The sequence below is a fragment of the Setaria italica genome, chromosome II (genome assembly GCF_000263155.2).
Source record: "Setaria italica strain Yugu1 chromosome II, Setaria_italica_v2.0, whole genome shotgun sequence".
In the NCBI taxonomy this organism is placed as follows: Eukaryota; Viridiplantae; Streptophyta; class Magnoliopsida; order Poales; family Poaceae; genus Setaria; species Setaria italica.
Window position 1 is genome coordinate 42,862,767 of NC_028451.1, and position 22,555 is coordinate 42,885,321.

Sequence of the window (22,555 nt, forward strand, 5' to 3'; positions counted from 1 at the left end):
ACCTCCTCCTCCTCTATTGTTCGGCAAATGGGCAAGGTTACATTACCAAAGTGGATTCCACAAACAGTCACGAAGATAAATGTGGATGCTGCAACATCGAAGAACTCTAATATCTTTGTAGCGGCAGCTATGGCGCGTGACGGAGCTGCAACTTCCTTAGCACCTCAACTCTAGTGTTGGAAGGTATTGTCGATGCCGAAATAGTAGAAGCGATTGCCTGTCAGGAAGGCCTTGCATTAGCAAGCGATCTTCCGTTGCGCAATCTTAGAGTCGCAAGCGATTGCGCCAATGTAGTAAGAAGTATTCTGGGAAAGGGGATGGACCATATGATCCTATGGTACAGGGGATTAACTCTAGAAGAAGATGCTTTGGAAGGGTTGAGTTCATCCACGAAGCTAGACGGTCTAATGTTGATGCACACAGAATAACTAGAAGTGCGGTTTTATGTTCTTTAGGAAGACATGTGTGGTTTTTATCCCCATCTGATGAGGTTTGTAACTCTTATTCAGTTTAATAAAGGGTGAAGCTCCTAAAAAACCTCCTCCTCTCTTAAAAAAAACAAAATAAAAAAAAACTAGCAACAATCGCCAGTGAGATGATGTGATTAATAAAAAAGTATCAGCTAAATCCGCCTCCAGCTCTCTGGAGAGATGATATGCCGCCGACGCTGGACCAAAGTCCCAACCAGAACGGCGACACGGAACCGGGAGCGAGCACGGCGAGCACCGCGACATACGCCGACGCGATGGCGGCGAGCGCGACCACGAGCAGGACGAAGAGCAGGTACGGCCGCTTGCTCCACCGCCCCATGATCCCGAGCGCGAACGGGTACAGCAGCAGCAGCACCCACGCGTTGAACAGCAGCCCGCCCGCGGCGCCGGCGAGCTGCGCGAGCGTCCACCCGCCGGCGGCCGCCCTCCCGACCGCCGCGCCGATGGCGGCGACGTTCACCGCGATCACCACCACGGTCGGCACCAGCAGCGGCGCCCACTGCACGTCGTACAGCTCCGCGAACCTCTCCCTTGCGCCGCCGCCGCCGGGCGGCTTCGACGTCAGCTTGAACGGCAGGCCCCTGAGGCCGACGAGCCGGAGCAGGCTGTGCAGCACCGCCGCCGGGTACACGCCCGTGGCGCCGATCATGTAGAACTGCTCGTTGCGGATCCAGTCCAGCAGCGTGAGCCCCGCCCACGTGATCTCCACCACGCCGCTCACCTCCATCATGGCGATGCCAGCGAACAGGTATGCCGCGTAGGTCGCGAACGGCTTCTGGATGTAGAACTCGCCGCAGCCGGAGAGCCACATCAAAGGGAGGAGGTCGTAGGCGAAGATGAAGGCCGCCGAGATCGGGTAAGCCGTCATGTTGGTGTAGGCGACGCGCTGCATCGGATGGAGCCGCCGGCCGGCGAGGAGCGGGCAGTTGCGGGAGAAGAACATGTCCAGGGATCCCCCCGACCAGCGCAGGATCTGGTAGAGCCGCTCCGTGAGGTTGATCGGCGCCGTGCCCCGGAACGCGTCGGGCTCCATGGCGCAGTACATGGAGCGCCACCCCTTGCGGTGGATCCGGAACCCGGTGACCACGTCCTCCGTCGCGATGTTGTACACCCACCCGACGCCGTCGCCCCACCCTGTCCCGTCCTCGTACGCGCAGGTCGCGACGCCGGCGACCTCCGCCTCGAGCCGCCCGTCGAGCGGTGCCGGCGGCGCGGCGGCGACGGGCCGTTCCTGGTGCGTGGCCAGTGGGATGGAGTTGATGAACGGCATGGAGCTGCCGAACTGCCTGCAAGGGTTGTCCGGGAGCTTGGAGCCGTCGGTCTGCCACCGGGGCGGGTCGACGCCGTAGAGCGCGGCGCGGCGGAACATGCAGCCGGTGCCGACGTAGGAAGGGCCCTGGATGCCGTTGAGGCCGAGGGAGGTGGCGTCGAAGAAGACGCGGTTGTGGTTGCAGTACCGGTCCGTGGGGTCCACGTCGTCGAAGCGCTGGGGGAACTGGACGAAGGCCGTGTTCTCGCCGTGGCGCGGGTCGAGCATGAAGCACATGGCGGCGCGGAACGCCGCCGAGTTGTTGATGTAGTGGTCGCCGTCGAAGTTGATGATGAAGGGCGCGTTGGAGAGCAGGGCCGACACGCGCAGCTGCACGTTCATGGCGCCGGCCTTCTTCTGGTGGTCGTGCCCCGGCCTCTTCTCCCGCGCGATGTACACCAGCATCGGGAGCCGCACGTCGACGCCGCTCAAATCCAGAGGGCTGCCGGAGCTCGCCGGCACGCCGAGCTGGGGCTCGTCGCCTGGATGGTTCAGCACAACCTGTGTGTTAACAAAAAACAGAGCAGCGCATTCGTTCATGTTTTCCAAGTACTTAAATCCATTTGATTTAAAGAATGTGTGTTTCATTGATATAGCAGAAAAATACAAATTTAAATCCATTTGAATTTGATTGATGAACCGATCAATACGAATACAATCTTCGCACTGCACTGTTCTGTAAGTTTGATCATGTACCTGAACAATGGCGGCGTGCTGTCCCTTCTTGTGGTTTTCAGCCGGTTCAATCCACGTGCCAGGCCAATACGTTCCATCCGCCATGTACGTCGGCGTCGCACCTTTGGCGCTGTCACGCCCGTACGCCTCCGACCTCCGGGGTATGACGGTGAACAGCGCATCTACGCGCGCCTTGAACTCCTCGTACTCCCGCCGCAGGTGCCGGCGGTCGCCGACGAACTCCCGCGGCGCGTCGCCGGCGTACGGCGCGTCCTCCGCCTTCGCCGCGAAGTAGCTCTCGGGCGCCCTCGGCTCGACGCGGTGCTTCCGGCAGAAGGGCGCCCACAGCGCGGCGAACCTGGCGGTCTCGAGCAGCGCCTCGTAGTGGACCAGCGACCCGCCGTCGTCGGAGAAGTACGTCGCGTGACGGTCGACCGGGTAGTCTGTGGCGAGGATGGACAGGACGGAGTTCATGGTGCAGAGCACGGGCTCGTCCACGGGGTCCACGGTGTTGATGAACACGTCGACGGCGGGGAGCTGGCTGGAGCTGGAGCTGCCGCCGCCGCCACCGCCGGGAGGATCGAAGCGTTGGTTGAGGAGCGCGAGGTCGGGGACGCGCCGGATAGGGTTGAGCTTGGAGGCCTGGTTCAGGAGCCAGCTGACGCCGAACCAGAAGTCGCCGACCACCGTGACCCACCAGAGGACCATGGTGTCCGAGTCGGGGTGCCTCACGCGCCAGATGAAAAACTGGGTGATGACAATCAATCTGGCCAGGTTTATTAACCTGTTACACGCGAGTGCACGAAGAATGAAGGTTATTCGGTGTAACCGTGTCTGTAAGTGTGGTTAATTTTTTTGTTACTTTTGTCAAGGTTAAGTGTTAACGGCCAGATCAACATTCAAATAACTCTCATAGATGTAGCTATGTAGTTATAGTTTCAGCTGACGGAGAAACTAGAAAGTAGAAACCTCAGAGTTATGAAGGCTATATGGTGTATTCTATTCCATGCGCTCTAAACTTTGCAAGAGTTTCTTGCCACAGGTTGGGGATATAATCCTTTTAACCTGAAAATAATGCATTCACTTAGCACATTAATTTTAACTTTTGCTTTGATCTATCCATGTTTCTAACATAGTATTTGAGAGTGACTGATATATAATTGAGAGTTTTTCACTGCACATTCTGCCTCACATTGGAAGAGTGCTCTGATCAGATTTCAGAGCAAAAGGTCATACACACCCACGTCTCTCCCTCCAAGTATAATAAGTATTCTATTTGTGCCTTTAAATTCATTCGTATCTTTAAATTCATAAATGCATATTGTAAGATATCAACACAATAAATTTGAACAAAGTAATTAATCGATATATCTTGACATCGACTTAAAAACAAATCAGATATAGTAATAAACACCAGGTTACACACAAAAACCTCATCGAGATTGAAATCACTGATGTGCGAAAAATCAGGAAGGGAAATATTTCCAGCAGGTTTAGCTATGAACCAAACAGTATAATAGCAACCTAATTTTGTTATCTATTTTTTTGAAAAATATTTTGTTGTCTAACTCAAGTCAACAAATTGCGGAAGATGATGCATGCCACAAGAAAAGTGTGTTGAAAACTAGCCAAGTGTTGAAGATTTGAAAAAATTATTAAAAACTATCTAAAAAAATCCATGAAAAGATCGTTGTCTACGGATGAGGTTATGGTGAATTCAACTTCAAACCCTCCCATTTGCCTTATTAAAAAAAACCTATCCCATTTGGGTGATGAATAAAAAAATACAGGCGCTGAAAATAAACAAGTCGCCCCAACGCAAGGTCCACGGACCCAGAGGCCATCACGTGCAATGCGTCCTTTTGCCCTTTTCTCCACACTTTATGCTGTGTGAACTTTGGTTCCATCACTCTTCATTGTGCACCTACCCTCGCTAGTACTTTCTACTGTAAACAGTACTCTGTTTGGTAAAGGGTTTGGGGTCAGTACGGCCAGATGCTGCTACTTGTTTCACTTCTTTCCCTGCCGATCAAGAAATTGCACGCTCCCTCCGTTAATCGTAGGCCGAGAGAAATTTAGCTGCTGATTAAGCGCGCATAACGGAAAAAGCAATTTACCGCAAAATTTCTAGTTCCTCCGTTTCCCAAAATATTTAAGGTGTGGACGTGTGGTTTGATTCGGCATTGTTTCCGATCAGTGCAGGACAGAGAACGTACCTGTAAGGATGCAGGATAATGCCCTTGACCTTGAAGGTCCGGTACAGCAGCGGCCGGCTGTCCTCGCCGCCGCGTTCTTCCCCGGCGGCCACCGTCTCCTCCTCGTCAGCGGGCACCCAGTACTTCCGGTTGTCCTTGCCGCTGGCGCCGGCCCAACGCCCCGTGCCGCCGCCGTTGGCCAGCAGCGGGTCGGTGAGGCCGGCATCGTCACCGGCCGCCGGCGACGGCATGCCCGCAGCCTGGTTCTAAGAACAGCAGGGCAGCGGCTGCCGCCTACCAGCGCGCTAGCTGCGCCTGCCCTGAGCTCGACGAGGAGACTGGACTGAGCAAACAAACTGAAGCTACGGAGGAGCAAGCAGCGAGCTAGGAGGCATCTTTTATACAGAGACACGCACGAGTGTCCTCCACGGCGGCGGGTGAGGGAGGAATCCGGTCGAGTGGTGAGGGACTGAGGGCCAGATTGGAGGTGCGTCGCCAGGAAAAGACGGGCCTGGCCAAATTGGGAGGTGCCAAATTACTGGCACTGTAGCACACTGTAGCGTTTCGTTTGTATGTGTGAATTATTGTCCAAACATTGACTAATTAAGCTCAAAAGATTCGTCTCGCAAAGTACAACAAAACTGTGCAATTAGTTTTTAATTTCATCTACATTTAGGTCTGGTTTGGTTCCATTTGCTTATTTTTAAGCAAGTGTCACATCAATGTTTAGATACTAATTAGGAGTATTAAACGTAGACTATTTATAAAACCCACTACACTGATGGAGGCTAAACGGCGAGACGAATCTATTAAGCCTGATTAGTCCATGATTTGACAATGTGTTGCTACAGTAAACATTTGCTAATGATGGATTAATTAGGCTTAATAGGTTCGTCTCGCTGTTTAGCCTCCACTTATGTAATGGGTTTTGTAAATAGCCTACGTTTAATACTCCTAATTAGTATCTAAACATTGATGTGACACTTGCTTAAAAATAAGCAAAGGGAACCAAACAGCCCCTTAGTACTCCATGCATGTACGTAAGTTTGATGTAATGGAGAATCTTTGCATAGTGTCAAAGTTGGGAGTTGGGGGTGAAGTAAACAAGGGCCGAGATGTGCAAGCGCGTCGTGCTCCCGTCACGTGCTGCCCGCCTGCGCCGGCAATGGAACTGGGATCCGGCCACGCATCGGGCAGAGTGTCACGAGCGTGGCCCATGCGCAGTGGCCATGCCATGCTACTAGACAAATACATCGAGATCGATGCTGAGAACCAACCTCCCACGCAGGAAACGTGGGCTAGGGTCCATGCATGCGCATGCCGTATCTGACCGAGGCAGAAGAAAATTTCAGATGAAGTATAACTGATGGCCATCTCGGGTGCAAAATTATGTAGAAATGTCTATTTATTGTGTTGCATGTGTTATCCTACCATGTTTCATATGGCTAAAACATAAAGCACGTAGTACTGTATAAGACGCGAGAACAATGTTTGGAATATCATAAAATAGCATATGCAACGTCAAAAAATCTTTTATATTTCTTTCCCTAAAATCATAAAGGCTGTGGTTGTTGTTTCCCTAAAATCATGAAATATTATAAAATATCATATAATAATGTTTGCAACGTGAAAGGGTCTCTGGTTAGAGCACCGGAGCAGCACTCAGCAGGTCCGGATTCGACTCCCCATGGGAGTGAATTAAACGGATGCGGAATAAAAAAATTATAAAAAATAGGTAGGGGCTTCCCATGCTGACTTCGGTAAAAAAATAATGTTTGCAACATCAGAAAACACAATATAAAAAATGATAAATAGCAATTCTCTTATTTGAAACTAACAATCATAACAGCTGATGGTAGAAAATTATTCATCCATACAAATCGATAGGGCATGTACCGCGAGGGAATTACCCATAACTTGATTATTAGATCAATCGTCACTTTGTTAGTAGAGCTAATACTTGGACCATGCTATTTATGAATCACCCGAAGCATGATATTTTAGCATGATGACACAATGGATGACACGACACGCCGACACAGCACACATCTTAATTTGTGTTTGGATCGGCATGGCAAGAAAATAGCCCATCGATGTGTCTGCAACCGTCTATTTCAAAAAAAAAAAGTGTCTGCAACCGGTCATTTGAAAATCGTCCATGATGTCTTTCATACAGTTTGGCATAACTACGATCACGTAAGAAAAATTACAAAATCTATTTTTTATAATTTTTCATCATGATCCAAACGGCCCCGTTTGGATCATTGGAATTGAATTCCATCATAATAATCATAATTTAGACACAAATTAATTAAGCTAATATAATTGTATGTGGAATATAGTTGTATATTATAGTTGGTGATATGGGAGAGATACTTATATGCTGCACTTCTACTATAGAGAAGCGAGTCTAAGAGCGTGCTATAAGAATTGAATTCCATTCTAATAACCATAATCTATAGAATCAAATTCCATCTCCCACCCCATGAATTTAAGATAGGCTTATATATAAACTTTGGAAAGTTGTGGAATGCCACATTCCAACATAAATTAGCCTACTCCATTAAATAGATTCCAATTCCTTCATACCAAACGGGGCCTAATGGAATCGTGGTAATAAATGTTCTTGAAAATCTGAAATTTGTTGCGCCCCACGTAGCCATGCGGAACGCGTGCGCAACATACAGCGTCCACGTGGCGAGACTGTGTTTGTTTTGGAGGCTTAATTATTGGCAGTCGGAAAAGGTTCAGACGCATGATTGATCGATGGGCGCCGTCCTTGTCGTTTACAGTGTTGGCACACTTTGTTGGAACTGCTCGATGCCAGGAGCCAACGGCGCACACTGCCTTTGGCTGTCGTTAAATCTGCAGCGGCGATTGGTTTGGCGCGAGCTCTTACGCAATTGTGTAGTGAGACTGAGAGTGACACTGACGTTGGGAAAGTATCTGGAGAATTCTGGACGATCCCGCCTGTGACTCCGGTGCCCCAGACGTCAGGCTGCAGCAAGGTAGCAAGTTCTCCGTAGAACAAGGTGGTCGTGGTAGCAAGGCTCCAAGAGCTTGCCGATGAGGGGATAAATGCCTTGAGGGAGCCATTCAGGTGACTGGTGAGCGGATCCTCTGCTGCACCGCAGCACCAGGAACCTGACGAAAACAAACTGTAACTGGATGGAGCTAAAGTTGTGCAAGAGTGAAGAAACAGAGGTTAGATTCAGTCGTCGTCATGGCACGATATAGAAATAATCAATTGCCGCATCCACGGTTCTTTACCCAAAGTATAATGGCCAATTTTTCATTCATTCACTCAACAAACTTGTACAGGTAAATCTAAAAGAATTTTCAGCAGTGGGAAACATAATAAGCAAATCAGTGCCACATTACACTCGCATGCCAGATTGCCAGTACATGTCAAAAGCTAAAAGAATCTTTTACTCTTTATTTCTTTTCCATACAAATGGCTTTTTTTTCATTCACTGAACAATCTTGTACAATCAATGCACGATTTACATCATGTGAAAACTCCACAACCGAAGAAAAAACTCAAACTTACTGTGACATGTGCCACTACTCAACCACAAGCTAAAAACCCCAGCTTGTAGGGAAACTAGCACCACCTGAATGACTGAAGTGGAACCGAACAGAACCAGTGCGTGCAGCATGGATGGCAAAAACCACCGCTGCGACTACAACAAAGGCAATCACAAAGAAGATAAACAGGAGATAGGGCCTCTTGCTCCACCGTCCCATGATCCCAAGTGCAAAGGGGTAGATCAGCAGCAGGATCCATGCGTTGAACACCAGGCCGAGGGACGCATCCGCCATCTGCAGGAGTGACCATCCCCCAACAATTGCCTTGCCAATCGCCGCCCCAATCGCACCGACATTTACAGCTATCACCACTATTGTGGGGATCAGCAACGGTGTCCAATGCACCATATACATCTCAGCATACTTCTCGTTCACGGTGCTTGTAGCCTGCTTCGCAGTCAGCTTGAATGAGACACCCTTTCCACGAAAGACTAGCTTCAGCACTATGTGCAGCGTTGCTAATGGGTACACAGCTGTTGCCCCAATGATGTAGAACTGCTCATTGCGAATCCAATCCAGCAACGTGAGGCCTGCCCACTTGATTTCGACCATACCGATGAGCTCTGTCATCACTATCACTATGACAAGGTACAGCACATAGGTGGGGAATGGCTTCTGTATGTAGAACTCGCCGCGGAAGATCCATATGACTGGGAAGAGGAGATAGAAAACAAGGAAGACCGATGAGATTGGGTAGGCTGTCATGTTGGTGTAGGCAACTTGCTGCATGAAGTTGAGTCGACGACCAGCAAGGAGCGGGCAGTGTGAGAAGAACATTTCAAGGGAACCGCCTGACCAGCGCAGAATCTGGTAGAGGCGCTCAGTGAGGTTGATTGGCGCAGTGCCACGGAAAGCATCTGGTTCTATACGGCAGTACATAGAGCGCCACCCTGTCCGGTGCAGTCGGAAGCCGGTCACCACATCCTCTGTAGCAATGTTGTACACCCAGCCTATTTCCTTGCCAAATTCAGTACCTTCCTCATATGCACACTTCATGACATTATCAAGTTCTTCCTTGATTGACTCCTCATCTGCCGGTGGTGATGTCATGGACCATTCTTGGTTTGCAGCTGATGGTATGGAGTTGATGAAGGACATTGAGTTGCCAAACTTGTTGGCATTGTCCACTATCTTGAAGTCATCAGATCTCCAACGAGGTGGGTCAATACCATAGACAGCAATTCGGCGGAACATGCAACCAGTGCCAACATAGGAAGGTCCCTGGATGCCATTTAGACCGAGTAAGGTGGCATCGAAGAAGACACGGTTGTGATTGCAATACCTGTCTGTTGGGTCGACATCATCAAAGCGCTGTGGGAACTGAACAAAAGCAGTGTTGTCTCCATCACGCCGATCGAGCATGAAGCACATTGCAGCACGGAAGGCCAGCGAGTTGTTGACGTAGTGGTCGCCATCAAAGTTGATGATGAAGGGTGCGTTAGTCAGAAGGGCAGAGACCCGCAGCTGTACATTCATGGCCCCTGCTTTCTTTTGATGGTCATAGTCTGGGCTCTTCTCACGGGAGATGTAGACGAGCATTGGGAGACGCACATCAACAGCACTGAAGTCTAGAGGATTTGCAGCACTTGCTGGAGCACCAAATTGAGGTTCATCGCCTGGGTGGTTTAACATAACCTGTTTAACAGCCATGTTGGGGGTAAAAAGATGAATATACTTTCTTAAGTTACTCATGTATGACTATGCCAAGTACTAGATGTAACTATAAGAAACTAAGTTTTTTCCTCAAATAAAAGTGAGTAAAATTGTATACCTTAACAATTCCTGCATGTTGTCCTTTCTTGTGGTTCTCAGCAGGGTCAAACCATGTTCCTGGCCACTGTGTTCCATCTGCCATCCAGGTTGCCTTTGCACCTTCTTTGGCCTCTGCATTGTATGCATCTGAGCGTTCGGGGATTTTAGTAAAAAGTGCATCCAAACGCACCTTGAACTCATCATACTCCCTAGACATGCGCCTATGATCATCAACAAACTCATCTGGTACATTTCCTGTGTACGGGCGTGACTTTACTGCAAAATAGCTCTCAGGAGCTCTTGGCTCAATGCAATGCTTTCTGCAAAAGGGAACCCACAGCAAAGCAAAATTTGCAGTCTCAAGCAAGCCTTCATAGTGGATTATTGAGCCACCATCATCCGAGAGGTATGTAGCAGTCCTATCAACTGGGTAGTCTACAGCAAGAATGGATAGGATAGAGTTCATAGTGTATATCATAGGCTCATTTATTGGATCAACAGTGTTGATGAAAACATCAAGTCTAGGGAGATTAGAGTTGCCATCAGGGAGATCATCGAACTGTTGTTTCAAGAGGGCAAGGTCTGGGACACGCTTGATAGGGTTGAGCTTTGCGACTTGATTTAGCAACCAAGTAACACCAAACCACAAATCTCCAACCATCGATATCCACCAGAGCCACATGCCATCCGCGTGTGGGTGCCTGATACGCCATATGAAAAATAGGACGATAGCAATCAACCTGAGCAGGGTCAGTAACCTGTTGCACAAAAACCAGACCAGAAACAAAATTAGAACAGCTAGAAATGGAAAATCAGCTAGGAGTATTAGCAATGACTGACTACACTGGAATATTACAGTACGATGAAACTATGAATGACTACTGTTTTTTTTTTTTGAGGAAATGAATGACTACTGTTAACTCTAGTTATATAGAAAGGTAAATTGTGATCTCCAGTCCAAGAAAACAGTTTTGGAAAATTCGTTACAAAGTTTCACTAAACAGTTTGTAAAATTCAACTACAGAACTGCACCCATTCACGTTGCAAACCATAGTATAGTGCATAAAACTCCCACGAGATGGAAATATTCAGTTAGGCATTCGCTTACTCGGATTGCACAGTGCGCATGGGGCACCTCAACTCTCAGACACAAATCATCGCACCTCAGATCCAGAAATCAGAAGATCCAAAGCGACAGACCTCGCGGGACGCGCCACGCAGACAGCACGTCGGCCCAGCGCTCCCCGGCGACCCGTGCGAGGCGGGTCGGTCGGCATTGCCCTCGGACTGGACGGCGGAAGCTGGGATTCGGGAACGCGGACCTAGGGGCGGACGCACAGCATCGCCGCCCCGTCATCGGCGCTGGTAGGTTCGCTCGCTCGTTGCCGGCGGCCATCGCCGGGGAGGAGGAAAGGCGAGGGTGTGGGCCGTGGGGCACGGGGTACGGGGTGTCGCTGACCCAGACAGGGAGGGAGTGGAGGAGACGAGAACTTGGGGGTTCCTCCGTCCTCCTTTCTTGGTATTGTAACATGTTGGGCCGAAGGCCCATGCAGGGAATACGCGCTTTCTTTCGTAGTAGTGTTGGCCCAGGGAATACGCGCTTTCTTTCTGGTCCAGTAGTGTGTTTATCTCACCTAGGTTAGTTTGGCGAGGCTCCATCTCCAGCTTCTTCTACGGCGCTCTAGCTGAAGCTTTGCCAAACGGTTTGGTTAGAAACAACTCCACCGCTGGATCACTAGAGGAGCCGGAGCTATTTTATATAGAGAAGCTGGAGAAAAAAAAATGGCTCCTCCAGCTCCTCCTAAGGAGCTGGAGCCCTACCAAACTGGCTCTAAATCGGTTTCCCATAACCAGAGAACAACTACGATTTGAGTGTAGCTCAGCTGGTAAGGTTATTTTGTGGTGAAACCTGCCCACCATAGTTTGAGTCCTCGACTCAGCACTGGTGCTTCGGGATTTAATCGACGTTATTCTTTTAGCGGTAGGCTACGTGCCTAGCGACAGTGGTGACTTCATCAATTTCGAGGATTTTGGCAGCTCAATCCTTTGAAGGTGCTCATAAAGATAGAGTTGTGTGCGTGTGTTCGTAGGGATAAGCGTGCGTACGTACATGTGAGTGTCGGTGTTATTCGGGGAAAAACTAGAGAACAACTACTAATCTCTCATTTAAAAAATCATAAAGTGCTCATTCAAATGTGCTAGGTAGAGTGCACGTTTATAAAGGTGAGCGATGTACTGTGTTTCGAAGAAAAAAATATACATTGTCCTCTCTCTCAAAAAGGCTCAATCCACCGCCCAAATAAAAAAGCTCAGTCAGGTAATTTTTACTTTCTTATACTTTAGCGCATAAGCAGAACTTTACTAGCCCTTTTTCAAAAGGGTGCAATTCTACTACTTACAGTGACCACAAAATTAAGATGCGGAAAGTGGGTGTGAGACTGTGAGTACTGAGTAATTTTCGAACTGATCGTTGACGCTCCCCAAAAATGGTAACCACGAGCTTGGCTAAAAGGAGAAACATTGAAAGCGTGCGCGCGAAATCGATCAATGGGGGTGAGTACGAAAGTACACTACACGCGCGCACCTGTAGGGATGCAGGAGGATGCCCTTGACCCTGTACGTCCGGAACAGCAGCGGCCGCCGCCCATCCTCGCCGCCGTCCTCCAGAGCCGCCGCTGCCTCCTTCCCGTCGATCGGCGTCCAGTACCTGTCCTTCGGGCTGACCGCTGGCTTCTTCTTCTTACTCCTCCGCCTCCTCTCCGCCCCCTGCTTGCCGTTGCCGTTCGCCGCCACCGACGGCGCCGCCCCGCCGCCGCCGTTGTCGCTGACCCCGTTATGGTCGCCGCCGGCACCATTGCTCTCCACCTCCAGCACCGACGCCGCCGTGCCGCCGGCAACGACGACGCTTCCGTTGCCGGCGCCGCCGTTCGCCGGCGCCTGAGGAGGAGCCATGCCTTTGCCTTGCCTCTCTCCAGCAGCCGGCTAGCTCTCGGGGCTTTGCTTAGCTCCCGAAGCTAGCTACTTGCCAGTCACTCTCACTCACACTCTCTCGGTGCACGTCGCACTGAGAATAGTGGTGGTGGTACGGGAGGCGTGCGGATGTATATACACTGATGATCCCTCGCCCAGCAGTGGAAGGCACACCTGCGTATAAAAATACACGTACGCCAGCTGATTTGAAACAATCCGATCGCTAGCGCACGACGTCGGAGGAGGAAGTACGTACGCGCGGGCTGTCGGTCGTCGACGACTTATCGGCATCACGGACAGAATTGCAGCGAGCGATGGCATCTAAAACACATGGCAGGACCAATAGATAATCTCTCTTCAATTCTGTCCCTGTACACATGTTTTTTTTATACAAAAAGATCCCAATAGTAATTCGTAAATCAATGCAAGTAATCGATCTGAACCGTTGATTAGAGTGCATGGCACGACCATTAGATTATATCGCCGTTCCTTCCGCCCCGTGCCCCCGTTCGACACACAAGCAGCCAACAGATAATCTCGTTTTTCTACCGAAAAGAATATCCCAATAATAATCCGAACCGTTGATTTAAAATGCATGCCAGGTATAATAAACCAATTAATCAATCACTCATGGATCCATAATTCCCGCGTCGCATCAGCATCATCCAGACACGCATGGATTCCTTTGTTTTGGATCCTGAACCAAATTGGCGTGCTCAGATAATGTAGCTAGCTGATCACCCGCCCAGGGTCCAGGGAGGAGGGAGCTGTGTACCGAACACACACGCTGATCTGAAAAATCTGATCTCTAGCGCGCGTCTTTTTACTGTTAAGATCGAAGCAGTCGAGGAAGCAGCACGCGACGGGCTCGGGCTGTCGGTCGGCCGCCTCTCGGCATCAAGGGGGTACGAACATAATGAAGCTACAGTTCTCTACAGCTAGCAGGGCGTACATTATTTTTGCAGCGACGACCCATGCATGTCATGACATGCAGGACAGGACCAATGTATAATTAGATTATATTAACTATTATTGCATGCCGTGCGTCCCGTCCCGTCGAATAACTAAAGCTGCGATGCAAATCAAGCAATCCCTTGTAATCCTTTTCCGTCGAAGAAAGAATCTAATACAGTGCAGCAAGGACGGGTTGGAATAACAGGTCAGGGGCTATTTTGTATTCTTCGGAACAATGCGAGGACTGCGATTGTAGTGAGGGCGAAGGGTATGCATGGAGGCCGATTGATGATGATGTGGCCTAAATTAAAGGACCTATCGATCGATCGATGCTGGCTACAAAGTACAGTACAAACAAGAGCTTTAATTCGCATGCATGCTGCAGCTGGGGCCTGGGGGATCGGACGGGAGCGCATGCAGGCATGCAGCACGAGCCGTGTGACTGAACGGAAGGATCCACGCCGCCACCGCACGCGCGCCCTGGTCGAGTGAGTGTGATCTCGGCCGGATTCAGCACGTGCAGAATTCGGAGAGAACACGCTGCGCAGTGTGCACTGTGCCTTCAGGTTCAGCTAGCACATGCACGGATGAGACTCGCATCCGATGCCCAGCATTGAGATAGTTTACAGTCCAACAACGTGGTACACAACTTGTCCAGATCGACCGTTAACCCTTTGACCCCTTCCAGTCCAGGGTGTATTGTTGCCGACAAAGGCCTGGCTATTTCTTGATAAGGAACGTAGCTGTTTGTGTATTTACTAATTGTTCTGTTCTGACTTAGATTTTGTTATAGTTTACTGTGACTGTTGGTAACGTATACACAGGCAACACCTAAATTTTAGTTGGGATATGACAGGAAATGGTAGCTGATCAGTGATGACCCTACATGGTTTTAGAAATCTGACAGCAACTGCATCCCCCACAACTCCGCCCGTGTAGTGTAGGCAGGGGCGCACTGATGCGGCTGGTCCCATTGCTTTAGCATAGAACTAGACGGCTAGCTAGATTTAACTTTATAGATAAGCTATGAAATGCATCCCCTTTTGGAATCTCCCATGAGTATCTTAGCCTTTTCCGATATAATTAACTTAATACGCCCTTTATTACACATTCGGGCACCTTATTAGTACCTGATAGTTGCTTTCTCCTTAAATGAATCGGGCAGTGCTCCTGCTAAGTACTTTTTCGAAAACAAAAACAAAAAAAAAATATTAGTACCTGATCGGAGCTCACGGTATTCAGGCGAGGAACGAACATGGCGGTGCAGAAGCTAGCGCACGGCATACCACGGTTGTTTGCAACCACAGCAGCACGCAGCTGCAAAAATGAGCCCAACAGAGTGCCAAATAAAACAGACACCATCGACCGTACTCTCTTTCCCTGCGTCGCTGGCCTCATCGATCACGCGTCGCTGGCGCCGTATCGATGGGGTCAAATTCCGGGGCAGGCGGTCCGTCACATCCGCCAACAATCTTTGGGCTCACGTTCCTGTGAACGCACAGCTCGGCACGATCCAAACGCGAGCACTACCAGCATATAGTATCGGCTGAGCCATACCCATCCAGCTTTGCCCGCGTGCGCGGCCGCCGCGGGTGCTCGGGAGGGATCATCCATCCACGCACGCCGCTGATCGTTGATCGGATCAGGTGGCCGCCGCTCCGCTGCGCTCCGACCCGTCGTGCCGCGCCATTATTGCGTTGCGCCCGCTGGTGGTGGCCACGCTAGCTAGCTCGCTCCATGCATCGGAGTCTTAGGTCCCGTTTGGAGGGCGGACTAATGTTTAAATATTAATTGAAAGTATTAAATATAGATTAATTACAAAACTAATTGATGAATGTTAATTCGTGAGACGAATCTATTAAGCTAATTAGTTCATGATTTGACCGTATGATGCTACAGTAAATATGTACTAATCATGGATTAATTAGGTTTAATAGATTCGTCTCGCGAATTAGCCACGGCTTATGCAATTAGTTTTATAATTAGTGAATGTTTATTTCTTTTAATTGGTATCCAAATATTATGTCATATCGGATGTTCGGATAATAATTAGGAGAATAAGCCTAATTAATCCATCATTAGTAAATGGGTACTGTAGTACCGCATTGTCAAATCATGGACTAATTAGGCTTAATAAATTTATCTCACGAATTAGACTCCATCTGTGTATTAGTTTTAAATTAGACTATGTTTAATACTCCTAATATTTAATACTTTTAATTAATATCCAAACATCGGATGTGATAGGTGATAAAGTTTACCACGTTGGAACCAAACGACCCTATGGATTCAAACACCCCTTGTTCTTTTGTTCTCCGATTTCGCTGGCAGTGGCACTGGCACCACTACCACTACCACTAGTAGACAGCTGCAAGTGCGCGCGAGTGTCGGTGAGGCGTATACTACGAATTAGAGACCGGGGGCTTTTGGGCCCGGGGGAGCCTGTTCGTGACCTACGGGTGAGGGAACGGGTCGAGCTGGACACGATTGATGACTAGCCAACAGCATCCATGGTGACGGTGGATCACGCACGCATATCGATCCCCGCATCTGAAGACCAGTTAGGTGAGTAACTTATGCTGAAAAGCTGAAATGACTTATTTGTTATGAGAGAAAAATACTGTTGGTGGCTGATAATTTGGCTGATAAGTTGAAGCGAACAGATCATTAGTATTCAGTGTAAGTTGAAGCGAACAGATCATTAGTATTCAGTGTAGTTTACTAATCCGAGCATGCACACCGGCATGCGCCGCTACGTCATGCGGTCGTCGTCGATGCAGGCTCGGCGTAGCTAGCTTCGTGCTCGCCGCCTCGCGCCTTGCCGGGACACGGGAGTTGCCCGGTCGTTGCCTGGTGGTGACGGGCGCCTGACCGCTGATGAGCTCGACATCTGCTGGGCCACCTCTAGGGAAGGGGAGTTGTGTGATGGATTTTGGTGGGCCGATGAGTCAGTTAGCCCCTACCGTCCAGAATTTTTTTAATTTTTATATTTTTTTTCGATTTTGCAGTAATATACAGTCGGATGAAAAAATTGCAAATCTAGACTATAGCCGGCGCCCATCCAACGGTTAGCAGGCGTCGTAATTGCCGCGCGCGATTCGAGGCACCGTCGCCGGCCCAGGCGGCGGTAAGGCCCTTATCACCGCCTCAGCTAGCGATAACTTTCTTTCCGCCGCTTGGGCCGGTGACCGTCGCCCCCTATAAAAGTCGCTCGCGCCCTCCCCTCCCCCCGCACCAGAGCGAGCGCCAGGCAGCACGAGCCAGAGAAGAGAAAGAGTAAAGTAGGGAAGAAAAAAAAGAAAGAGAGGAGAGGAGGAGGAGGGAAGAAAAAAAAGAAAGAAAGGAGGAAGAGGAGGGGGAAGAGGGAAGGAATTTCTTCCGTCTTTCTGAGGTAAATCTTTTTAATCTCGTAGTTTAGTTAAATATAGTTTAGTATAGTATAGTTAAGTTAAGTATAGTATAATTAATTAGGTTTAATATATTCGTCTCACGAATTAGATTCCATTTGTGTAATTAGTTTTAAGCCCAGCACGGTTCTCGGTTTAAGCCCACTCGCGCTTGGCGAGCGCGATGTAGCCCACAGTCGCCGACGCAGACCGCCGCCGTGGGCTCGTCGCCCGGGAGCACCACTACGCACACAGACAAACCCGAACCGGCATTCGACGTGCGTGTTCGCCTGTGGGGTGTTGTAGCCGAATCCCACGTCTTGTGCGGGTGGCCGCATCTTATCTCGATCTTGTACCTAGCTAGCAGCAGCCGTAACCGCTAGTATAGTATAGTATCTTTTAAAAATTTCTTTTTTAAAAGAACGAGATCCAGTCTAGTGTATGAACAATAGGTAGGATTTTATCAACGTGGAAAAATTAAAAAATGGACACCTAATCCGAGTGTACGCGACCAGAAAGCCGAAAAGGGAAAGCACGAGAATGCTTCAGACAGAAGCACACCCCATGCGGATAGAAAGATCACAATCATCTCTATAGATCTTTAATTTAGTTTAGATCTAGATTTAGAAATAATAGTGGATCTGAGATTTAGAAATATTAGTAGATCTAGATTTAGAAATAATAGTGGATCTAGATCTATACTTAGAAACTTTTAGCTGCATTTAGATATAGGATAATGTAGCTTAGTTAAGGCTAAGCAGGCTACACAGATCAGGGATGGGTTTTGAAGGACTCACATGATGAGGCAGCGAGGTCCAGCGGCCACGCTTGGTTCGATGAGCTTTTCAAAGTGGACCCTGACGTGCTCGGTCCCTCCCAGCTGGCAGACGCCCCGCAGGGTCCTACACAGGGTGCAACCCAATACCTCGGGACACCATAGGGTCCTACATAGGATGCGACCCAGTACCTCGCGACACCACCTGCGGAGGGAGCGGGAGGACGTCCGACTTGCAACGTTCACCCGTCGGAGCCCTGGACGTACGGCCGGCAGCAGACCAGAGCAGCGCAGCGGGCAGCGAGGCGTGGTCGTGGTGCCGGCGAGCCTCGTTTCAAGCGAGGACGCATTTAGTGTGTAGGACGACTTGTTATTTTTTTATCATTTGTAGAATTATGATGTGTACGATTATCTTTATGTGCGAGGACTGCTCTATCTACATAAGAAGTTAAATGCTTTTCATTGTTCGCGTGCGTTCACTATACAAGTCTAAACATTTCCCAATTAAGAATTAAAAGCACACAATTAAAATAATCGATCACTACGAATGAAAATTGTGCGGCAAATAACGGAGTACATGACCTAAGCACAACACAATGAAAGGTCCAATAGTACACAACATTATCCATGAATAAACCATGGACACACAACGAAAGGTCCAACCGCACATAACGGAGTATTAGCCAATAACAGAGCCTACTGAATACAATGAGGCCAATTTCCCTTCCTCAGGGCATCGGGGTTCTCCTCGATCGCTGCTTTCGCTCGGCGTGCACGCTCAAGCTTCGTCTCCCTCTTCTCCCTCTCCACAGCAAGACGCCTCCTTTCCTCCTCTTCCTTGTGCTCCTTCTCTGCAGCCTCCTCTCTGAGCCTCTTCTCCATCCTCTCCTTGTTCTCTACCGCCCAACGCAACATATACTGCATCTCCTCCTTGTCCTCAGGCTTGATCTCAGTGTTAATCCACCGCTCAAAATCACAAAGTGGTGGAGGGGTCTGCAACAAACGGAATAGTTACAAAACAAAAAAACATGCAGGATATCATAGGATAGTAAAAAAATTAACAAACAACATCGATTACTCACCATCTTGTTGATCCGGCACTGACGAAGCATAGGCTCAAATTGAAAGTTGGAACACATCCAATACCTCTGCCTATACGTGTCCTCTTCATCGGACTTGGCTACCTTGCAAGGATCGCCGCAAAAGCACATGGGCACTGAAACACCACTAGGCAGAGGCAAAGGGTCGAAGGCATTTCTGGTCAACGGAACACCAGTTTACCTTTACCATTTTCATTGTAAGAACCGGAAGCAACTAAGATTAAATCATACGACTAGCAGTTAACGTAATAACGTGCACTGAAATTACCTTGGTTTCCTAGCTTTTCCACACCTTGGCATCCTACGGTTGTATAATAAAAATATTAAAATTTCATGAAACTATACTACTAAATATTTCTAGATCTAAATACTAAACTATGAACTAAAAACCGAATCTACTATACTAACTAAGCTACATTTGTAACATCTAAAAGCACACAACATATATGTAGATCTAAATACTAAACTATGAACTAAATATCGAATCTACTGTACAAACTAAGCTAGATTTTTAGCATCTAAAAGCACAAGATATTTTTAGATCTACTATACTACAATATTGAAAAACTTACCTAATGACTAGGAGGCTTCTTCCCCTTCTTTCCTCTCTTTCTTTCTTCCTTCCCTTCCTTCTCTCCCTCTCTGGTTCTCCTCTCAAAAACAACAGGTCTGGCTCAAGAGTTAGGAGGCTTGCTGCGAGGGTTTTATAGGGGAACCCCCGCCGGCCCAGGCGGCGGTAAGGGTCCTTACCGCTCGCGTGCTGGTCGAATCGTAGCGGTGCAGGAGGCCAGGTCCTTAGCGTTGGCTCAGGCAGCGGTAAGGACACGCGCCCGCGATGTCTGCGTCTTACCGGCGGCTGAGGCGGTAAGGCCTTATCGCCGGCCCAGCTGGCAGCAATAGCCTAGATTTGCAATTTTTTCATCCGACTATATATTTCTGCAAAATAAAAAAAATAGAAAAATAAAAAAATCCTACCGTCCGTCCACTAGTCCTCTCGACAACCGTCTCCTTCACGTCAGCACCCCCGGAGTTCAGGCCATTCGCTCCACACCTAGCGATCCCCAACGCATTCCTCGAGCACCCAGGCCTAAACAAACGGTGACAGCAGCTACAATCTCATTCGGTCATTCCTCATGTGCGCTCTCTGCCGCTGCGCGGCGTCCAGGGCAGCGTAGATACATTGGCGCGAGGCCCGGTCCGCCGGTTGTCAGGGCCGGTTCCCACCGTCACGCCATCAGCTCTTGGCGATGGTGTCTCTGTGTGAACGTGGACACGGCCGAGCCGACATCCACGGGACAGCTTGCCACCTTGCCGGCGAGCGCATCCGATATCCCGTGCGGCAGAACGTCCGAAAAGTGGTCGGAAGCTAGCGGCGAGGGCCAGGAAGGTGTGTTTTGTTGTCGCCGCCGAGCCCGGTGAGCGACGAGAGCACCCGAGAGCCGAGATGACCGAGAGCCGAGATGACCGAGGGGTGGACGGTAAATGGAATACCGTCCACCCCTTGGGGTTCTCTCGACCGTCGGATCGGACTCAAGCGGGTGAGATCAGCTACCGCGAAGAAAAGGAACCCCGAACCCCTGTTTCCATCCAGCTCGCTCGGTGAAGTCCCCGCGCGCGGGTCGCCTGCCGCCGCGCGCCGCCTCATGCCTACCGAGCCCTCGAAACGCACCGCGGCGACCTCGGCGACCCGGTGGCGCTCCTTCCGTCTTGCCGCGCCTCCGGGTCCACGAACCCCGCGCGCGCACGCCTTGAATACGACACGCTTCCGCCGGTGCACCTCGCGGTCGGCGTCGATCGAACCGTGGCATCCCGACGGCGTCCCACCTACCTCGCACCTGAAGAACATCGACCGCGCTGTCTCCAAGGAGATCCGGAACATGTCGTGCGCCAGCATTGGCCTCTCGCTGAGGTGCCCGCTCTCAAGCTTCACGCGCGTTGACGCGGATGAATCCCGTCGAGGTGTCGCGGGCGGCAGCCGGCGAGCATGGTTGTCTTTCCCGTTCCGGTCGGCAGACTACCCAAGTCTGACGAGGCTAGGCCGGCGAAAGCTCGGCGGCATCCTGCCTCTTCGCCTTTTCACGTTGCGGAGCTCACGACGGCGTAGTTTGCCTTCGTCGATGGCAACCAGGTGGGCGGTGCCGCGGCGGACTACCCAAAGGGGGTGGACGGTAAATGAAATACCGCCACCCCTGGTTCTATATTAATCGTTGGATCGGGCTTCACCGGCCGAGATTGACAAGCGTAATCACATGTACGAAACAAAAGCCCCTTTCTTCGCACCGTCCGGCGGCCGCCGCGCGCCGCCCGCCTCGGAGCACGCCGCGGCGATCTCGGGCGGGTTCGACATAGGTCCTCCAGCGCACGCCTAGAACACGAGCCGCTTCTGCCGCGCGTCTTCCCCGGCAGTCAGCCGGCCCCGTCCGCAGCAGCCGTATCCCAGGCAAGCCGAAACACGCCGTCGCTCAGTCGCTCACCATAGTGAGCCCGTCGACGATGACGAGCTAGGCGCCGTTGCTGGGGGTGAACACACCGCAGAGGCTGGGGGTGCGCGATGATGGCCATGCGGCCTGTTCGCTTCAGCTTATTCAGTCGGCTTATCAGCCACCAAATAGTATTTTCCTCTCACAACAAATCAGCCGTTTCAACTTTTCAGCCGGCTTATAAGCTGATTTGTTGTGAGAGGAAAATAGTCGCTCGGCAGGTACAATCAATACGGAACTGTTAGCCTTGTGTCTGTAGTGTCTGAAAAACAGCGTCCTCGGTGGAAGCATAAAGCTGACAGTTCAGGCATGGTGCATTGCATGGTTAACCCTCCATTTTAGTCTAGATATCAACTGCCTTTTCTTGATTGTGCAGGTTCCTGGAGTAATCCTCCTGTTCCCAAGTACTCTTCAGCAAAAAGTTCGGTCGTTTTCTGCAAGCGTGCCTATGTTTCTACCTTGCAGTACCCAAAACTTCATGTAGATGCTCTACTCTCAAGTGGCGTGCACATTTTCCCGAAACCACCGTCACACGATGCATTTACTCTTCAACAGGTATCATTTGCAACAGTAAGTAACTAGAAATATGCTGAAACCTAGATGCAGCCACGGTTGAATATCGTAGATACGGTGTTAGAGTTACTCGACGTTCTACTTTGTTCATGCTTGCTCTTTTACTTTAATTAGGTTGTTCTGCACAAGCCTCTAAAACAGATCTTTTTTAAAACGAACGAGAAGAGCCACCAATTATATTAAAAAAAGAGAGTTCCGGACTAAAAATATACAAGAAAAGAAAGGGAAAAGAAAAGAAAAACAAAACAAAACAAAACAAACTCGTTCGGTTGGATTGGGACATCAACGTGGGTAGCCACTCAATTCA

At 49.7% G+C, this 22,555-nt stretch overlaps 2 protein-coding genes across 3 annotated transcripts; both read right to left on the minus strand.

Annotated features, from left to right (window-relative positions):
• Window positions 1–466: 466 nt before the first annotated feature.
• On the minus strand, window positions 467–5,137 carry LOC101766169 (probable mixed-linked glucan synthase 9). The gene is made up of 3 exons (XM_004957908.3): window positions 4,692–5,137; window positions 2,497–3,259; window positions 467–2,301 (listed from the first exon to the last, which is right to left on the minus strand). Exons 1-3 carry the CDS (start codon window positions 4,919–4,921, stop codon window positions 619–621), a joined length of 2,676 nt encoding a protein of 891 aa, XP_004957965.1. The 5' UTR covers window positions 4,922–5,137; the 3' UTR covers window positions 467–618.
• Window positions 5,138–8,078: 2,941 nt separating this feature from the next.
• Window positions 8,079–13,153, minus strand: LOC101766992 (probable mixed-linked glucan synthase 8). 2 transcript variants are annotated; one of them, XM_004957910.3, is made up of 3 exons: window positions 12,595–13,153; window positions 10,030–10,768; window positions 8,079–9,893 (listed from the first exon to the last, which is right to left on the minus strand). In XM_004957910.3, the coding sequence occupies exons 1-3, from the start codon at window positions 12,960–12,962 to the stop codon at window positions 8,250–8,252; spliced, it is 2,751 nt and encodes a 916-aa protein (XP_004957967.1). In that variant the 5' UTR covers window positions 12,963–13,153; the 3' UTR covers window positions 8,079–8,249. The 2 variants fall into 2 exon arrangements, with proteins under 2 accessions (XP_004957967.1, XP_004957968.1); XM_004957911.3 differs by lacking the exon at window positions 12,595–13,153 and adding an exon at window positions 11,119–11,488.
• Between the last annotated feature and the right edge of the window lie 9,402 nt (window positions 13,154–22,555).